This window comes from Schistocerca cancellata, chromosome 5, assembly GCF_023864275.1.
Source record: "Schistocerca cancellata isolate TAMUIC-IGC-003103 chromosome 5, iqSchCanc2.1, whole genome shotgun sequence".
NCBI classification, from domain to species: Eukaryota; Metazoa; Arthropoda; class Insecta; order Orthoptera; family Acrididae; genus Schistocerca; species Schistocerca cancellata.
In genome coordinates, this window is record NC_064630.1 from 76,832,860 (window position 1) to 76,851,500 (window position 18,641).

Genomic DNA, 18,641 nt, shown 5'->3' on the forward strand with positions numbered 1-18,641 from the left:
TCAGGATTTGGGAACAGACACTTCTCCACTGTGCCATGCATATTACTTACTTCTCTCTCTCTCTCTCTCTCTCTCTCTCTCTCTCTCTCTCTCTCTCTCGGTACTATAACCAGTTTTCCAAAATAAGTCCAATTTTCTTACAATTCAATTACAACACAATCAAAATAATCAATGTTACTTACTTCAAGTTTTGGTTTCAGACAATACAAGTGGTAGCCTTTGTTGCATCCATCACAAAGCAACATGTTTTCTGCATCTCGTCTTCGTCTGCATACACGGCACACAGCATTCAGAAGCGATTTTGACCACTGAATACTATTGTCTGCCAAATTAAAAGGTAAAACATAATTGTAAACTTGAAATCAAATCCAAACTGTGACTCTTACATGGTGAAAGAGGTCATACAAACCTAAGGTCAACAGATGAATATACAGCTGTGAGAAACTGGACGATGCCATCAAGGAAACTTCCCATCTATCTATTAGAGATGAGTTTTCACTATTGGCTTCCTCAACTGAAACATTTTGCAATATGTGATTTTTTTTATTCCTTCATGATTCTGTAACTTCTGAGTAACATACACAAATTAATAACATTATAAAACAAGAAGTAATGCAGAACCAACACAAATATAATTGAAGGAGACTAATTATGAAAGTAAACTGGCTACAAAAGAATATATAGAAAAGTGCTACTAACAGCAAAGAAGTCTCATAACAATAAAATTATAGATATAACAGAAAACAAGATAAAAGCATCCTGGAATGTCACTAAACAGGAGACAAATGGAAAAAAAAGCTAAACAGGAAAACATCCTTTTACATCAGAACGGTATTATAATAGAAGAGCCTAAAAAGTAGCAAACTTTGCTAATCAATATCTCAGCAATACAGCCACCAAACTTCAACAAAAATTTGACAGAAAACAGCACATACAATCAACAGATTATGTTCCAAACACAATGATGCTGCAACCCACCACCACAGAAGAAATAACCAGCACTGTTCGGAACCTAAAAAATAAAACCGCAACAGATATAGATGAAGTGCCTATGTGCCTGCTTAAAGACAGTACAGAAAGTCTCAATGAGGCCTTAGTACACATCATAAATGAATCATTCATCACAGGTAACTTCCCAGAGGCACTGAAATATGCAAAGGTTTTGCCTATACTTAAGAAAGGTGACCCAAAAAATATAGAAAACTACAGACCAATATTTTCACTGTCATCCTTTTCAAAAGTAATAGAAACCATAATGAAAATAGACTAATGGGATATCTAACAGAATACAATCTTTTATGCAAAGAGCAGTTTGGTTTCAGGCCTAACAAAAGTACACAGGCAGCTATAGCTCAATTTACAAACACTGTTCTTGAAGAACTAGATAAAGGAAACCAGGTAACAGACATCTTCCTAAACTTCACCAAAGCTTTTGACACAGTCGACCACACAATCCTGCTAAACAAACTGGATGCACTTGGCATAAGAGGAGTAGTAAACAGATGGTTTCACTCATACCTGAAAAACAGGGTGCAATGGGTAGAAATCTCTCAAACTAACAACAATCACACAATACAATACCTCTCCGATCCAGAGTATATTAACAAGGAAGTGTGCTTGGTCCGATACTCTTTCTGGTATATGTCAACGATTTTCTGAAGAGTATTAAATTTGGTGAAATGGTACTGTTTGCTGACGACAGTAGCATCCTACTCACTGATGCGTCACAAAACATACTAAACAATAATGCTGAAGAAACACTTAAGCAAGTGTGCAACTGGATAGATAACAACAAACTTACTTTAAATGTAAACAAAACCAATAGTCTCGGCTTCCACACCAATAAAAAATCCAATGGTAACTCTATAAAAGTGAAAGATGAAAGCATAGAATGTGTCTCAAAAACAAAATTTCTGGGGGTGCATATTGATGCTCAACTAAAATGGACTGCACATATTAATGCCCGTGGAAAGTGAATAGCATCAGCATGCTATGCCCTTAGAATAATAAAATCAGCGTGTAGTTACCTCATCCACCACGGCAACTTACTTTGCATATGTGCACTGAATCATTTGTTATGGAATAATCTTTTGAGCAACAAATACTCAGAATATGCAATCAATCTTCAAACTACAAAAAAGTGACATCCGAATTATGACCAATAGTAACAAGAGAATGCACTGCATCGAGTTGGGGGAAGCTTGACTCTTCCCTGTGAATACATTTTTCAAACAGTGATTCACATAAAGAGAAACATCAATCAGTACCCAACAGTCAGTTTCCTACACGAACATGAAACCAGATCAAGTCACCACCTATATCTGAGCAGAAAAAACAAAACGAAAACACAGAATAGTGTACTATACAATGGACTTTTAACTATTCAACAAACTTACTTTTATATACCCTAGTGTCTGTATCATATATATTATTTGTTGACAACATCCATGCAATTTATATTGTCTATGGACGGGTAGAAAAAAAAATAAATAAATAAAATAATATAAATCACTTCATATAGTAATGAAACAAAAATCTGGATATGTACAACAGAAGTAAAATCCTGTACACTTACAAGATTGAGTGCACTGTACAGTGCAACAGCAATCCTGCTCAGTAAAACAGTATTTGCATGGAGGTGCTAACAATGAGGAACACTTATGATAATTGCTATAAGAATATTCCTAAATACTAGGTACAATCAATCAGCAGCTGTTTTGAGCCCTCACATTGTTTTTGGATATAGCACCAACACAGGTGTTCATGAGCAAATTCTGAATCTTGCAATGTCACCAAAAAACACATACATATTGTTACTGGATCAACCAGAAACTGGATTTGACAAAAGCTTCTTGGCAGAACAAAAACATTAAATATTTTCAAGCTAGCAAATGAAAAGTAATAAGTTCATAAATGTACATACATCTACCAAAAAGGTTTTTACCCTTGCGGAGAATTATCCAAAACATCCAATATTATCCTGGACTGGAATAACTTAACCACACCCTTTAACAGTTCTTCAACTATCACTGTGACTGGAAACCAGGAATATTCTACCCAAAATCCTTGCCATAGCTCTCAAAGTGAGATTTTGCCATCCACCTGATCCACTCCTTCCCCTCTGCCAATGGGCCAGACCCCAAACAAACATCCACCCTACAGACCCACCAAGCACATACTATTTCAGTCCAATTCCAGGCATATCCTATTCATTCCAAGAAAGTTCATCATTATGTGCTTAGTATCAATAAATGTGAAGAGAATGGAAAAGTAAATGCAACAGAGTTGTGTACATTTATTTAATAACAGTTTAAGACATCAAGTAATCACAGGAAGATTTGTGAAGATGACTATCCAGGACAAGGAATAAAAACAGGTTGTCAGGTCGGTAACATTCCAACCTTCATTGCCACGGGAAAAAAGAATTATGATTGCAAAACATTAAACAAAAAATATTTTCTTTTGCTTTCCACATAATTATTATGGACAAATCTAACTAGTATCAAAAGTTTACATTGTGAATGAACATGATTTCAACATCACAAATGCAAAAATGGAAATTACCGAGTGGTTTCTGAAGATATCTCCTATCCACACAATGGGCTAGCTGCAAAATTGCAGTAGCCAACCTCTTGACGGCAGGGTGCTCAGCAACACTCTCTTGCTGGTTTAGAGATGGATCGTTACCGAGCATTCGTCCTGGATCTTTATAACTCAGTTCAGAATCAGGTGTTGTTGATCGGCTGTCTGGAACTGTAACACAGAATTACTGCTTTTATACAAATAGAACAACATGCAAAACAAAACAAGTAAAGAAGGTGAAAATTTAGCAAATCTATTAAATCCATGGGGATAGATGATCAATTGTTATTTATTGGAGAGGGGGGGGGGGTTCAGCATTAATGAAAAACAATCTTTTTTCCAACATTAATTTTGTTGAATGCTTCACTGGTAACTAAATAATTTATACTGTCTTTATATAGAACCTATACCATCGGGAGTAAATGCTAAACTTCAAAAGCAGTGGCTCGTTGACACCGGACAAAGAGGACAGACCAGCCACTCATTAAAATCTTAGCTAATTACTTTGGGATAGATCCCAGATAATGCACAACGTTTCTCCACAATCACCTTATCTCATCTCATAAACTATAGCAGAATACAGGCTGAGAGCTGTCCAAATACGAGTATTAAAAGTATTCAGTTAAAATGTGGTACACAGAAAGGCCGGTATGCGAAAAACAAACTGATGCTTGTATCATATCAACTTCCTATCCTTTGTAACATTAAAAACACTTCTTTCCATCCTAGTGATTAGAAGGCTGTTCGTCATATTCAGATACTTGTTTTAACATGCTGCATGTCTTTGTTTTAAATCTCCTGTCACTCATTGTGCCACTACGACATGACTTTCCTCCTCAGCTATTAACTAATAGTGTGAAAGTGTATGGCATACTACACAGGACTGTGTTCCTTAGTCCTCCCAGGGTGTCCACTTGCTGGAATTCTGAAGTAACTTCATGCCTCTAATAATAACATGCACTTCTCTTGCTAAAGGGGAAGGTGTTCTGTATTTAATAAAACTCTTTTGTCTGAAAGTACATTTGAGTGCTGTGAAGTACACTATGAGTATCTGAGCAAATAAGAAATTCCTTCTGTTGGTCATAAACATCTGATCCAATTGCTTTAGGATGGCATTAAAAAGACAGCCAAATTCCATACATGTCCTAAAAACAACTCTCAAACCCATACTCTTGCTTTAATCAATAAATGTTAAGTTGCTCCACTCTTCTTACAACGTATAGAGTCTCTGCCTAAAAACAGACCGGGAACCCAATATATTTTGTACTAAATACTCAAGGTTAATCTATATGGAATGGCCAGGAATCATTGACAGCAACAATATCTCGGGTGTAAAAAAACTGTACAATGCTTTAGTGAACTTGTAACCTTGACAGAGTCACTCAGCAGTGCAGGAAACTGGGCCACTGGAACACCGTACTTTTGGATCGACCATGTCACTGATAGTCACTTGGAAATTTTTAACCCTTTCCACATAATCTTATTTTCACCCTGTACTGCCACTACTCTTAACTTTGCACTGGGAATAACCTACACAACATATAGTGAAATTATGCCAATGCTAACTACAAAATAAACAACAGAAAATCCGGATGGAACAATGACAATATTATGAAAAGGATAGACTGATATTCACCATATAGTAAAGATGATAAGTAGAAGACGGGCACAATAAAAAAAATAAAAATAAAAAATTAAAATAAAACTGCTAGCAGTCTTTTTGTTGTGTCTGCAACTTGACATGACTTGAGTAGCAATCTATGCTTTCCATAAACAATAAAACAAATTACACACACAACTCCACCATTGCCAGTCCCAATCCCAGGCCCTCATCTTGCAAGTGATGAGGAGGGAGCACTGGGAGGGGTAACAGCCTTGTTTACAAAAGCTGGGTCCATCTGGCTCTGGACATTAGCACCCTGTCAGATGCCCTGTACTGCATTATAGGGAAACCCCAAATTCTAGATATGTCCAGTACTCTAGTCAGCATCTATTGGTTTTGTGAGCTGCGACTGAATCTTCTGGAACTCAAAACTAAAGTAAAAATTATGAAAGATCCTTTGGATATCACAGTAAAAACCTCAACACGAATCAATTATCACGACAGAACATTGGGAAAGAATCCACTACCCTGAGCTCCAGTCAGTATGACTGGGTAAAAGTCCTGATCATTGGATTTCAGAGGATAAGGCATGTCATGAACAGAAGCTTCGGAGCTTCTCAAAAACCCTCAAGACTAAGGGAATAATTTACATGGGAACACTCAACACGAACACACTACTGAAACAAGGTATATTGAAACAACTGAAAAACGCCAAGGATAAATTCAATATCAAAATTCTGACAAAACAGGAAACACGATTCTCAGATGAGAACCACTTTGACTTGGAAAAGTACAGAATACACAGGGTAAAACCAGCCATAACCACTGCGCAGGGTAGCCGCGCCATCTGAGGCATCTTGTCATGGTCCGCGTTATGATGTATCATGCAGCGTAACTTGCTGTGACAGTGCGAGAGAGAGACAAAGATATTGTTTATTACTCTGTGGCGGTCAGTGCTCACATAATTATTCTTAGGATATAGTTTTTTTGTTTTGTTCTTGTTAAGAGTAATTTGAGGAGTGGAGAGCCATTCTTGTGATGTAAAAATCGACGCCATTGCGAGTTTGTGATTCATATTGTAAAATATAAGTGCATATGGAAGGAAATCAGTTAATAGAACAATAAAAATATTGTTCATTTCAAGAAGGTACGTCTTATTATACACCCAGCGATATACCGCTATTGTGATCTACTAATATCCCACAGCTGAGAACAGTTCCGACTGGAGCGTTTAGTTCTAGTGAAATAGTTCGATGTTTTCTTCGGAAAAGAAGTCACTTCATGGATCATTCAAATCCACAATAGTAACTGGACATTTCTCAGAACTGAAAGCAATCTGATTGCTATGCAACAGAGCCCCGAAGAATATTTCTCCGTACTTTGGTTACCACTTTCAGCTCAACACGGTATCTGCAGCATCTGGAGCAGATTTCTACAACAGCGGAAGAGTGTAATCGCTATCAGTTTCACACACCGCCCTGTGTACGCTGTATGTATTTACCCACAACAGTGAACAAACAGTTACTCACACACATAGAAAGACAATACTAGGTGGTGTGGAGAAACATTTCAGTATAAAGGCCCTGTAGAGCTAAATAGTAATTAGCCTAGTAATAATAGGAGTCTTTATAGCGTGGATGGAAAAACATGAGTGAAAAAATACTGAGAAAGATCTATGGGCCATTTCAGGAGGGGATTTGGATAGAGATACCAACAAAAGAATTGTGTCAACGGACAGAGGTAATTACAAAGAACACCAGGAAAAGAAGGGCAAAGCACTATGGGCACATACATAGGATCAATGAAAACAGACTAACCAAGAACACCGTGACAACTAGTGCAGTGAAAATCAACTGGATATAGGAAACCATGGAAGACGTCCAAAAACTGAACCTCTCCACAAATGAGATGACAAGACGGAGGAAATACAGGGGTGGTGGGATCAGAAAACAAATGTCAGCAAACGCTCAAACAGAAGAAAACAGGAAAGAAGTGGGCAGAAAAAAAAAAAGCGAACATCTGAGTGGTTTTAACAGTAACATTAAATTCCCCATAAGGGGGAATTAACCTTAACAATGAATTACACGTACATTATAACACTGAAAATGTCATGTTCCGTCTTTCAATTCATGTATTTTGTCATTTAAGCCCACATTTCTTCAAAGCATCGTACTTTTCAAAGCACTTACTCAGATGGAGTCCTGGTTTTCTGGAACACATGTTGCAGCAGTAAAGTTTCCTTTCTACCACCTTTTACTCTCCTGTTACTGCAAATAGCACAATCCTTACTGTTACAATTTTCACTAGAGTAAATGAAAGATAGCTGTTTTGATTCTCCCTCCTTGGCATCAAAAGTACAAGTAGATGGACTTCCCCTCTTTCTTCTGCTTGTGTCCCATACATTTCCAACCATAGCTTTCAGGAGTGCCACTCTGTATCTCTTGCGGCTCAATTTGAGTTTCTACTTGCAAGTAGCAGCCAGATTGTGCAGAATGAAGCTATTGACTACTGTTACCTACAATAGCAATATAAACATCTAACACCACCACTTTTTTACTTCTTAATGAAGCTGTACAACACACATACTGGTCAAGTATATTCACTCCAGCTATGTTTTATTATCGTCACAAATGACTTTAGGCTTCAGGAACAGCTCCTCTCTGTTGTTGTTGTTGTATTCAAGAATGGGCTGCACATGCGATTTGTAAGCATGTACCTTTCTAGACTGACAGCACTGCCCCAGTATTCTACCAATATACCAAAGCCTACCATCTGCTTTACGTATGATGAGCCGGTGTGATCATTCCATTTCATATTTCTGCAAAGCGTTACACCCAGATATTCGTATGCATTGGCCGATTCCAAATATGACGCATCGATATTATAGTCATTTTCTCATTTTGTGAAGTCCACGATTTTATTTCTGAACATTTAAAGCAAGTTGCCAATCTCTGCACCACTTTGAAATCTTATCAAGATCTGACTGACTATTTACGCAGCTTCTTTCAGACAGTACTTCATTATAAATTTCATTCAGCAAGTCTTCTATCTATACTTCTATAAGATATTCAACTGTTTCCTGGAAACAGTCTTAAATGGTTAATTATATCGTTTTATGGTCATAACATGCTTTTTCTCCCTCTTGAATTTCAGTACTCTTTTATAAAAACAGAAATGAGCCATAGTTCCTCTACATACTACACATATTTTTTTAACACTAGAACCACGAGACTTTTTATATACCTAAAATCATGGCAGCAATAAAACTGTAGCTGGCTTAAAGGAGACCACTCACCAAAAAGCAGAAGTTCTGAGTTGTCAATAGGTACACACAAAATGAAAGAAAACTTGCCAACCTTTGTAGAAATCCTTTTTGGAACCGGAGTACAAATTTCATTTAAGGTCATTTTTATTTGTGTTTGGATTCATTTTGGGGCTGATTACAGCAGAAAATTTTTTGGCACCTATTTTTCAAAATAGCTAGTCTCTTAATTCTTCCCTGAAGTTCTGTAGGAGTTACTTACAGCCAATAACTTCCCCATAAATGCTCTCTACAGAAACCAGGCACTTCTTTGGGTGAAGTCCTACGTATTTGGTATTGATCACCTCCATCTCTGCTAGTTGCTTTCACAGAATATTTCCTAGCCGTCTGGTCCAGTATTATCCGCCTTATATTTCATTTTATTGCAGAATTTTACAATTTCTGCAAAACTTTTGAGTTGGTCCAAATTACTACATTTAGATGTAGCAAACTGAGAACAAGAACAATTTTGTTTTCCTTGCTTTGATACATGGACAAGTTTGAGTCGACTCTGTTCACCATGGTAGTTTAATAGAGTGACGCTTTTGACACTCTTATTGATTTCGGTATCACCCTTCTTGAATGGCCCACTGCACTGCACTAAACTTATAAGCTAATTCTTTAGTATTATGGCCAGGAACAATGGCGTGGAAACACCTGTTTTCAGATCCCTACCACTTCTAAGGGCTGATGCCAGAAATCTCACAATTACCTATTTAGAAAGGGTTTGATCTTCTAATTGATGTTCATCCTTTCCCAGGCATGGAAATCGGTTCAACAGATATTTATTTGATGTCTGCATCTGATGCCAACTCAAATCTAATGACAAATTTATTATGTGTAAATCTGCATGTGGCCTTAGTGGTAAAGAACTGTACATGTGACGTTTTGTTCCAGATTGTGCAAGGAACAACTTTCAATGAAATGATTCCAAATTCCTGACACCAAAAGAAACTTGACTGTTTTGTCTTATTTACCTTTGTGCCTAGATACCAAAGCACAAAAATTCATTTCAAAATCTCATTTTAGATTAAGCTATGGAAATTTCATGTAGGAGATTCTATGATGAACAACCTGCAGTCCAGGTGTTTCAAACACAGGCATACAGAGTTGTAACAAATGCAACTAGCCCTGAAAGAGAAAAAACAAATACTGTTTTTTCCACATTCCCTATGGACATTGGTGGTCTCTGTGCACAATTTATATGTTTTAGTGTTGTGTCATCTAGGAACAGCTGCCAGGAACTAGCAGTCCTACAAATTTTGATGTTTCTCTTTGCAAGTTGCACTGGTCCTTTTGCCTGATATGACAATTTGCTTTTGTAGTCTTCCATACGCATTCAAGATATAACCCTGAGTTAATGATTTAGGAGTAAAGGCAACCACTATCCCAAGTCACCTATACTTTTCTCAATTTTGGATTGGAAGAAGAAGTGAAGATAACTGAATTTCATCCCTTCCTCAATGATATGCTCGATTGGATGGAAGTGTTTGTCTTTGTGAGATATCTGTGACTGCTGAAACTTATCTGCCCACATCACAATTACTGTCACTTTATTCAGCACAGTCTGGAATATAACGGTCACTGCCAGTTTCTAGTTGTCTTTCAACTAGAGTATATTTGGACTCCTGTTCTGAAACACACTGCACACTCAAACTCTGCAGATGTTCTATGTATTCAATTATGTCCTCCTCTGACAATTTTAAGGCCATTTTCAATATCTGTATTCATATAACCAAGCAGTTTCGGTGTAATGAGATACAAAAGCATGGGAAAGATATGTAGGAAAGTAATGAAAACAATAATAAGTGAGGTAAGGTTCTGTTACAAACAGCTACTGCAAACAACAGAATTGTGTCCATGAGGCAATTTTGATTGCTACTGTACATTATTGCACAAGATTCTGGGCTCACCAGCTGCTACTAAAAACAGACATATAGGATACTGACTTACCTTCATATTTAATGATTTTCTCAACTGGAGTATTACTGATCTGATCATTCTGTAACAAGAAATATATTTGATCACTTAAGGTACAAGATACAATCGCCCATAATAATAATGGAAGTAAGTGAACTAATATTAAACATCTTACTCTTTTGTCATTCCACAACTTATTTCTATCTCCTGCTTTTGGTATGTTGTCATATTTTCTTTCAAGAAGTGCCGTTCTCCACTCTTGACGTGGTACCTGCAATCGAAAATGAAACAAATGTTTACTATCAATTATTAAAGACAGCTACACCATTGTATCCCTGTTCTGCTTAAATGAGTCACATTACTGCATGCTGAATGCAAATCGTGATACCTTCAATGCTCCCAGACCACCAAGATGAATCTTTTCTTCTAGTTCCAGAATGCAGTCTCTGACATAAAGTTCAAAAATTTCAATTATAGGTGTTCCAGGTGGAAAGCTAAGATTTGTGTCATCATATTTTGTAACATTTCTGACAGGTTTCCTTTGGGCCAGTGCTTCATTTACATCCACCTATTAACAAATATTACACAAAATGAAGGTGAAAATGCTTAATATCATATCATTCACTATTTGTATCGACATTCTTATATTAAAATGTCAATCCAGACTAAGTTATATACCTTTTTTTTAATAAATATTCATTTACTTCATGATAAATTAAAATTCTGTTTCTGTCACAACACATACAAGTTACCTGTAACACAGAAATAAAGAATGGTGGTTCTTACATATGAAGGATTCAACTTGTGCGTAGGGCAGCGAGGAAAACTCTCCACAATATATGGCTGTTCGTGTATTAGATTCTGCCGCAATTCACTCTCCCGGATGCCTCGACGATTAAGGCTTCTTATAAGGTCTCCTATATCTTCTTCACGACAGTAGAAACTCCACACAACATTCTGCCTTGGATTATGTACAGGACATGTACTACTAGCAGTACACACTAACAACTGTGAGGATAATCTTCCACCGTCATCTTCAATGCTGCTTTTTGAATCACGTCGAGCTGTTAATGGTCCATTCTTCTCCAGTAGTAGCTTCTTACTGGGACTGCCTGGAGCCGAGATGCGTGCTGACAGTACGTTCTCCTTGAAGAAAGAAGTATTATTACTTGTTTAACTCTTTAATGTGTAGCAATGCATTTACTACTTCTATACACCAACTTCACAAGCAACTGTTTTACAATTTCACAAGCTACCACGGAAACTGAATTAACATACACCCTTTAGACATGTTTAATACAACTTGTTTTCTAGACAGGCTCCTATCATACTGCGTAGCAAGTTAAGCTTCTACTCATTTTTAAAAGGTTCTTTTAGACACACTATGAATATCTGTGTGAGCAATGCAAAATAATCCAGAAACAGAACTTAAATTACTACACTGAATGTACTTTATTTCTGAAATTACAAGTGTTCGTTTCTTTTACCTTCATACCATTTTTACTGCTTAAAATCTATCCAATTGTAATTAAAATGTGAAGCTGAAACAAATAACTACCTGAACTTCAGTTTTGTGATATGTCAAGGATCTAGCTTGAGCTCTTGTAGCGCCGAGAAATGGTGATTTCATAATCTCTCTTACACAGGTCTGTACCAACATTAGTGACACGTGGCGTCAATCCTCATTCTCCCTTCTTCAGTCAAATATTTTTCCCCTTCTTCCACCTAACAGAGCACTACATATTGAGATGTAACCGATCATTTTGTAGACAGTGCTACGTTACCTTCTCTGTCCTTCCACCTGATGAAGGGTGGTCACAACTTCTAGTGGTTTTATTACACTGAAGAGCCAAACAAACTAGTATACCTGCCTAATGTCATGTAGGGCCCCTGCGAGCACGCAGAAGTGCCGCAACATGACATGGCGTGGACTTGACTAATGTCTGAAGTAGTGCTGGAGGGAATTGACACCATGAATCCTGCACAGGGCTGTCCATAAATCTGTAAGAGTATGAAGGGGGATAAATAAGTAAGAATATGAAGGGGGATAAATAAGTAAGAGTATGAAGGAGGTGGAGATCTCTTCTGAACAGCACTTGAAAGGCATCCCAAATATGCTCAATAATGTACATTTCTGGGGAGTTTGGAGGCCAGCGGAAGTGTTTAAACTCAGAAGAGTGTTTGTGGAGCCACTATGGAGTGATTCTGGTTGGAGTGTCCCTTTGTCCCACTGGAATTGCCCAAGTCTGGTGGAATTCACAATGGACAATAGTGGATGCAGGTGATCAGACAGGATGCTTACGTACGTGTCACCTGACAGAGTCATATCTAGACACATCAGGGGTCCTGCATTGCCTCAGTTGCACACACTACACACAATTACAGACCTCCACCAGCTTGAACAGTTCCCTGATGATATGTAGGGTCCATGAATTCGTAACATTTGTCTCCATACCCGTACATGTCCATCCGCTTGATAAAATTTGAAACGAGACTCGTCCGACCAAGCAACGTTTCCAATCATCAACAATGCAGTGTTAGTGTTGATGGGCCAAGGCGACGCATAAAGTTTTCTGTCATGCAGTCATCAAGGGTACACAAGGAGGCCTTCGAGAATTGTTGATGGCCCTGCACTGAAATTTGCAGCAATTTGTGGAATGGTTGCACTTATGTCACACTGAACAATTCTCTTTAGTCATCGTTGGTAGTGTTCTTGCAGGATTTTTTTCCAGCTACAGCGATGTCAGAGATTTGACGTTTTATTGGATTCCTGATATTCGTGGTACACTCATGTCCTTCACCACCACCCACACTCCATTCCTGTTTCTAAGCCATTTCCTGCCTCCTCCTCTAACCTCGTTTCTTAGGCACACTTGTACGCCTAAGTAGACTCGTTATCTTTTCTCTTAACCCCTTCCCAACCACATACTTGTGTTGTGTGTAAGACACAAACATTCCAGCGGCATTTAGGTGACTTTCTCTGTGGATGTGTGGGGTGTCCCCTTGTCCCATTGGAATTGCCCAAGTCTGGCGGAATTCACAATGGACAATAGTGGATGCAGGTGATCAGACAGGATGCTTACGTACATGTCACCCGACAGATTTATATCTAGACACATTCCATGCTATCCACTTTCTAGCTCTTGCCCCTTAACCTCCACACTTTATCTCTCTCTCTCTCTCTCTCTCCCCCTCGCGCGCGCGCGTGTGTGTAATGTGTGTGTGTGTGTGTGTGTGTGTGTGTGAGAGAGAGAGAGAGAGAGAGAGAGAGAGAGAGAGAGAGAGATATTTTGTAATATTTGGCACCGAAATGGAAAATGAGTAGGATCTATAACGCACATTTTAAGATTAATATTAGGAAGTATCGACGTATAACAGTGAAAAAAAATAAAAAATAAATAAAAAATAAATAAATAAATAAAAAAAATAGATTTAACAATGACATAGAAAAGGTTTTTATTATAGTGTCGGAAGCTGCATTACTAAATCCAAATGAGCCATAGCACTACAGACAAATGAAACTGAACTCAAACAAAATTAGTGTAGTTATTGTTTTATGGCAGGGCAGTATAGAATTTTGAAAGCAAAAGCTCATCTACTGAACTGTTATCACATCATCATCATCATCATCATCATCATCATCATCACAGGGTATAGTCCATATTATTTCAGGCAGGCTAGTAAAAAATTTTAGCCTTCATAGTCTCGGATATTATTGAATTTAGCATATGTTAAAATGAAGGTCTAAGTAGGGAATACGTACTTTTTTTTGTTTTCTCCAAAAAAATTTCTGCTTTGAGACACAGCCCTCCAAAGGTGACACTGCACATACCATTTTGAAGATGTGAATATTGGAAAAATTTTAAAATGCCGTATCTCTGGAAGAGTTCTAGATATTTTGTTGGCTTTCTTAATTTGAAAGATAATTGCTTTATGATTACAAAGAAATCCTCCATTTGGGCTTACCTCTCAAAGTTCTTTTACTATAGCATTTCGAACTTTTTTTATAATTTATGGATTTTTTTTTTCAAAAATGCCAATCCACAAAAATTTTGATTTTTTTTCCTGTTGATTAGCACCATATAGTTCTACATACCCTGAAAAGGACAGCTTCCACTTTTAGAGTGAACAGGTTTTATAAACAATTGAAATTTTTGCCATAAATTAAACCTGTTTTATTGCATTATGACATAACAGGTTCACAAAAATCAAAACTTGGCCTTATTTAACATAATTTCAGTTTTGAAAGATGAGTAAGAGACTCATTTTTCAAGCTTTTTAAATGGTTCCAAAATGTATGTGAAAGGTCAATTTATACAACTTCTATGCATTGTGTTTTGTACTGAAATTATCCAGTCAATGAACTAAAAATGTGTTCCAGAGCTTCAGTATCTTCCTTTGATATAGAGTGAAGCCTTCCTGTTGAACCAATAGGACCTGGAGCACTTAAAATCTTCAAAACATTGTGAACAAGAAGTGAGCACTGATGGCATTGTTGCTGTCCTGTCCTTCAGCTGGAAACCTACATCCAGCAGCAGGTCTATGTGGTAGCACAAAGTTCACTACAGTTTTGTTTAACTCATAACTGGTGTCTATAATCTCTGCAATCCACCATCCACAGTCCTACACACATGCCACAAACATCCACCTTCCCAGGTTGTGAATCTGAATATTATCGTGCTGTTTCTGAGGTGTTGGCTGAACAAAGGAAATTTCTTCTTTCTTGCTCTTTAAAATGCATGTAATATGAGTCCAAAAATGTGTCTTCTGAATTCCTTCCACAGGAGTAGTTTGTTTGGACCATTCTTCTTTTTTCTGCTCACGGAATTCTTCAATTTCCTCTTTGGACAAAAGAATGAGGGCTGTGGATGTGTAAGATTTCAGGACTCTCGTAAAATTTTCAGCATTCTGAATTACAGCTGTATTTGGTCTGGAAAGATTATGTTTTGTAGCCTGGTGCTTCAGCAGGCCTCCTACAACATCACAAGGCCCCTTCCCGTGACTAGTAGCACTGTATACCCAGTCAGTTGGCAAAAGTGACTTACTCAATTCAAACACCTGGTAACAATTTTTAAAATGACTCAGAGCACCATCAGAAATAATGATGTTCTCTGCCCCTGTTTGCAGTTGAAGAATTTTGCACATTGCAGCAAAGCATGTGCTAAGTCATGTCCTGTGTCATCATTTATAACTGCAACACTTGTCTTGTTTTGAAAATATGACACTCCTGTAAAAATTGAAACCTGGTCATTACTCCAATGATATCCTTGTACTACTTGTGGGAGAATTACAGACCAGTTCTCAGCAAAATCACAGTGAAGCATTAAATATACTTCTTCAACCTGTACACACCCTTTCACTTCTACAATGTGGTGTTGTTGCAATTTCTTCAGATGCTGGTGTGTTACTGCTTTCACTGACCATTTACCAAGTTCATGAATGAAACTGTCAAAGGCAACAGTTTTCTTTATTCATTTATTTCCCTGCCATGCCACATAGGTAATTTCTGCAGTTATCTGCTACATCTCCCGGAGCAAGTGTCTGTAAAGACAGTCCCTCCTTTCCAGGGCAGTCGCCACATTCTTGAAATAAGCTAGTCTCTTGCTTTACGTCACAGACTACTAATGACTTCACACACCCAACCAAGGTGTCACATGTCACGTGCTCCAGTAAGTTCTTCAAAGTTACCACACAAAGGTTACCACACAAAGTTCAAAGCTACCACACAAAGTTCAAAGCTACCACACAAAGTTCAAAGCTACCACACAAAGTTCAAAGCTACCACACAAAGTTCAAAGCTACCACACAAAGTTCAAAGCTACCACACAAAGTTCAAAATTCGCACAGTACACACATAAACAGACATCTCTAGGTGGGTGTGGAACTACCCATTTAGGTAGTAGTGCACTGGCACTCTGGCATTTATCTGGCCCATTCATCTTCCCAGATAAAATGACTGCAATATTTGAATTTGAGCTGCTTCTACGGCATGACTGTAACAGGGATCTGGTCTTTCAAAGACTCCTTTTACAGACCTCACATTTCTTGATTTGTCTACCATATACTTGGCCCCAACCAATAACAAGGAAGTCAAAAACATAGTAATGTCATTAAAAAATACAAAATCAGCAGGCTATGATGGATTGTCTATCAGTACACTGAAAAGATGCATAGACAACATATCTGATGCCATGGCCACAGCAGTAAATGATGTAATTTCATCAGGTTGTTTCCCATATAGTCTAAAGACTGCACAAGTAACCCCGATTCACAAGAAAGGTGATAAATCTAAAATTGAAAACTACTGCCCCATCTCAATCTTACCTGTATTTTCTAAGGTAGTTGAGAAAGTTATTTATACTAGACTAATGACATTCCTGAGTAAACACAATTTAATATTTGAAAATCAGAATGGCTTTATGAAAAACAAGTCAACATCAGTAGCAGCAGCACAATTAATAGACAAAATAATAATGGCCATAGAGAACAAGGAGTATGTAACTGGAGTGTTCTTTGATCTAGAAAAAGCTTTTGATTGTGTCAACATCACCATATTACTCGACAAGCTGTGGAACCTGGGTATCAGAGGAACTGACTATGAGCTAATAAAATCGTATATGAGCAATAGAAAACAATTTGTCTTGCTTAAAACAAACAGTGGGTCTTACAAATCTAAAATTACTGAATATCAAATATGGAGTGCCTCAAGGTTCTGTTTGGGACCCCTTCTTTTCTTGATTTCTGTTAATGATATACAGTATTGTTCTCCTAACTGTACAAAAATATTGTATGCAGATGACACATCAATAGTGTGTAAACACAAAGACTATGAGAGTCTGGAGGTACAGTGCAACAGTGGAACTAATGAAATAGTCAAGTATTTTAATGAAAGCCATCTAAATGTAAGTGCTTCAAAGACTGCAATGATGGAATTTCACACAAGGAAACTTATAGAATTTGACATGAAATTATCCATAGGAAATGACATTGTACAAAAGGAAAAATTGACAAAGTTCTTGGGAATTACAATCCAGGACAGCCTCAAATGGGACATGCATATTGATTCCTTAGCATGTAATCTGTCGAAGAATGTGTTTGCTATAAATATGATTAGCAAATATTGTAAGGACATGTGAAAGCGATAAGAAATAACTGCAACCAAGAAAGCGATAAGAAATAACTGCAACCAAGAAAGTGATAAGAAATAACTGCAACCAAGAAAGCGATAAGAAATAACTGCAACAAAGACAACAGAAATAAACACTGTAACACAGAAATTAGTAAGAAACAACTTCAGTGAAGACATACAATACCCTTGAAAGTTTAAAAAGAAAAAGAAAAAAAAGATTTTTTAAAATACACCCTATCCAACTTAGAAGTGGAAGCTCTCCTTTACAGAGAATATAGTACTACATGGCACTAATCAACAGAAAAAAAATTAACTTTTTTGGATCGGCATTTTCGGAAAAAAATTTTTTTTCTGTAAATTATATAAAAAAAAAATCTAAGGTGCCAGTAACAGAATTTTGACAGATATGTCCAAAAGGAGGATATCATTATAATCATAAAGCAATTATATTTTTTTCTTTCTTAAAAAACCTCTAACAAAATAATTAGAACTGTGACAGAGATACAGCATTTTAAAAAATTTCCAGAATTCTCATCTTCAAAATAGTGTTTGCAGCATCATCTTGGGAGGCCTGTATGTTGGGGCAGGAATTTTTTTGTCGAAAACAAAAAAAAAAAGTGTGTTTCTTACTTACTCCTGAATTTTAACATATGCTAAATTCAATAACACCTGAGACTATGAAGGTAGCCCCCCTGCCTGATGCGATACGAATTATGCCATAGGAATGTTTGGTCATACAAATGGGATAACAAAAGTCAAAATCTGATATATGTATCAAAACAAAAGTTTATTCCGATCGCTGCTGCCAAAAATAGTTTCACATATGGTCATGCCAATTCTTTCCTTTCAATCTTTACATAGACCTTGAAACAGTACACACACTGTGATGCTGAAATTCATTAAAGTCTTTTGCTACAGGAAGACTCCACATTAGCTTAACTGACCTGACCACTCTAGTAACAGTTGTTTACTGACGATCTCAAAAGTTACAATGTATCCCATAAAAGTGGAACAGAGTACCAGTAGTTCTAGCATTCAAGAAGGAACTCAAGAATGTGCAGACAACTAGAGGACACAAGCAGAAAATGTGCTCCACGCTTTTACAG

The 18,641-nt window shown here is 37.3% G+C and overlaps 1 protein-coding gene across 3 annotated transcripts in view; it reads right to left on the minus strand.

The window, feature by feature from the left end:
- LOC126188973 (bromodomain adjacent to zinc finger domain protein 1A) overlaps nucleotides 1–18,641 on the minus strand; it is a 129,961-nt gene that overhangs the window by 50,513 nt on the left and 60,807 nt on the right. For 2 of the 3 annotated variants that reach the window (XM_049930747.1, XM_049930745.1), the window contains exons 15-21: nucleotides 11,193–11,552; nucleotides 10,795–10,974; nucleotides 10,582–10,677; nucleotides 10,440–10,488; nucleotides 3,565–3,753; nucleotides 410–514; nucleotides 183–322 (exon numbers count right to left, since the gene is read on the minus strand). In XM_049930747.1, the coding sequence (XP_049786704.1) occupies nucleotides 183–322; nucleotides 410–514; nucleotides 3,565–3,753; nucleotides 10,440–10,488; nucleotides 10,582–10,677; nucleotides 10,795–10,974; nucleotides 11,193–11,552 (1,119 nt within the window). The remainder of the gene's footprint in view (nucleotides 1–182; nucleotides 323–409; nucleotides 515–3,564; nucleotides 3,754–10,439; nucleotides 10,489–10,581; nucleotides 10,678–10,794; nucleotides 10,975–11,192; nucleotides 11,553–18,641) is intronic. The other variant, XM_049930746.1, reaches the window with a different exon arrangement.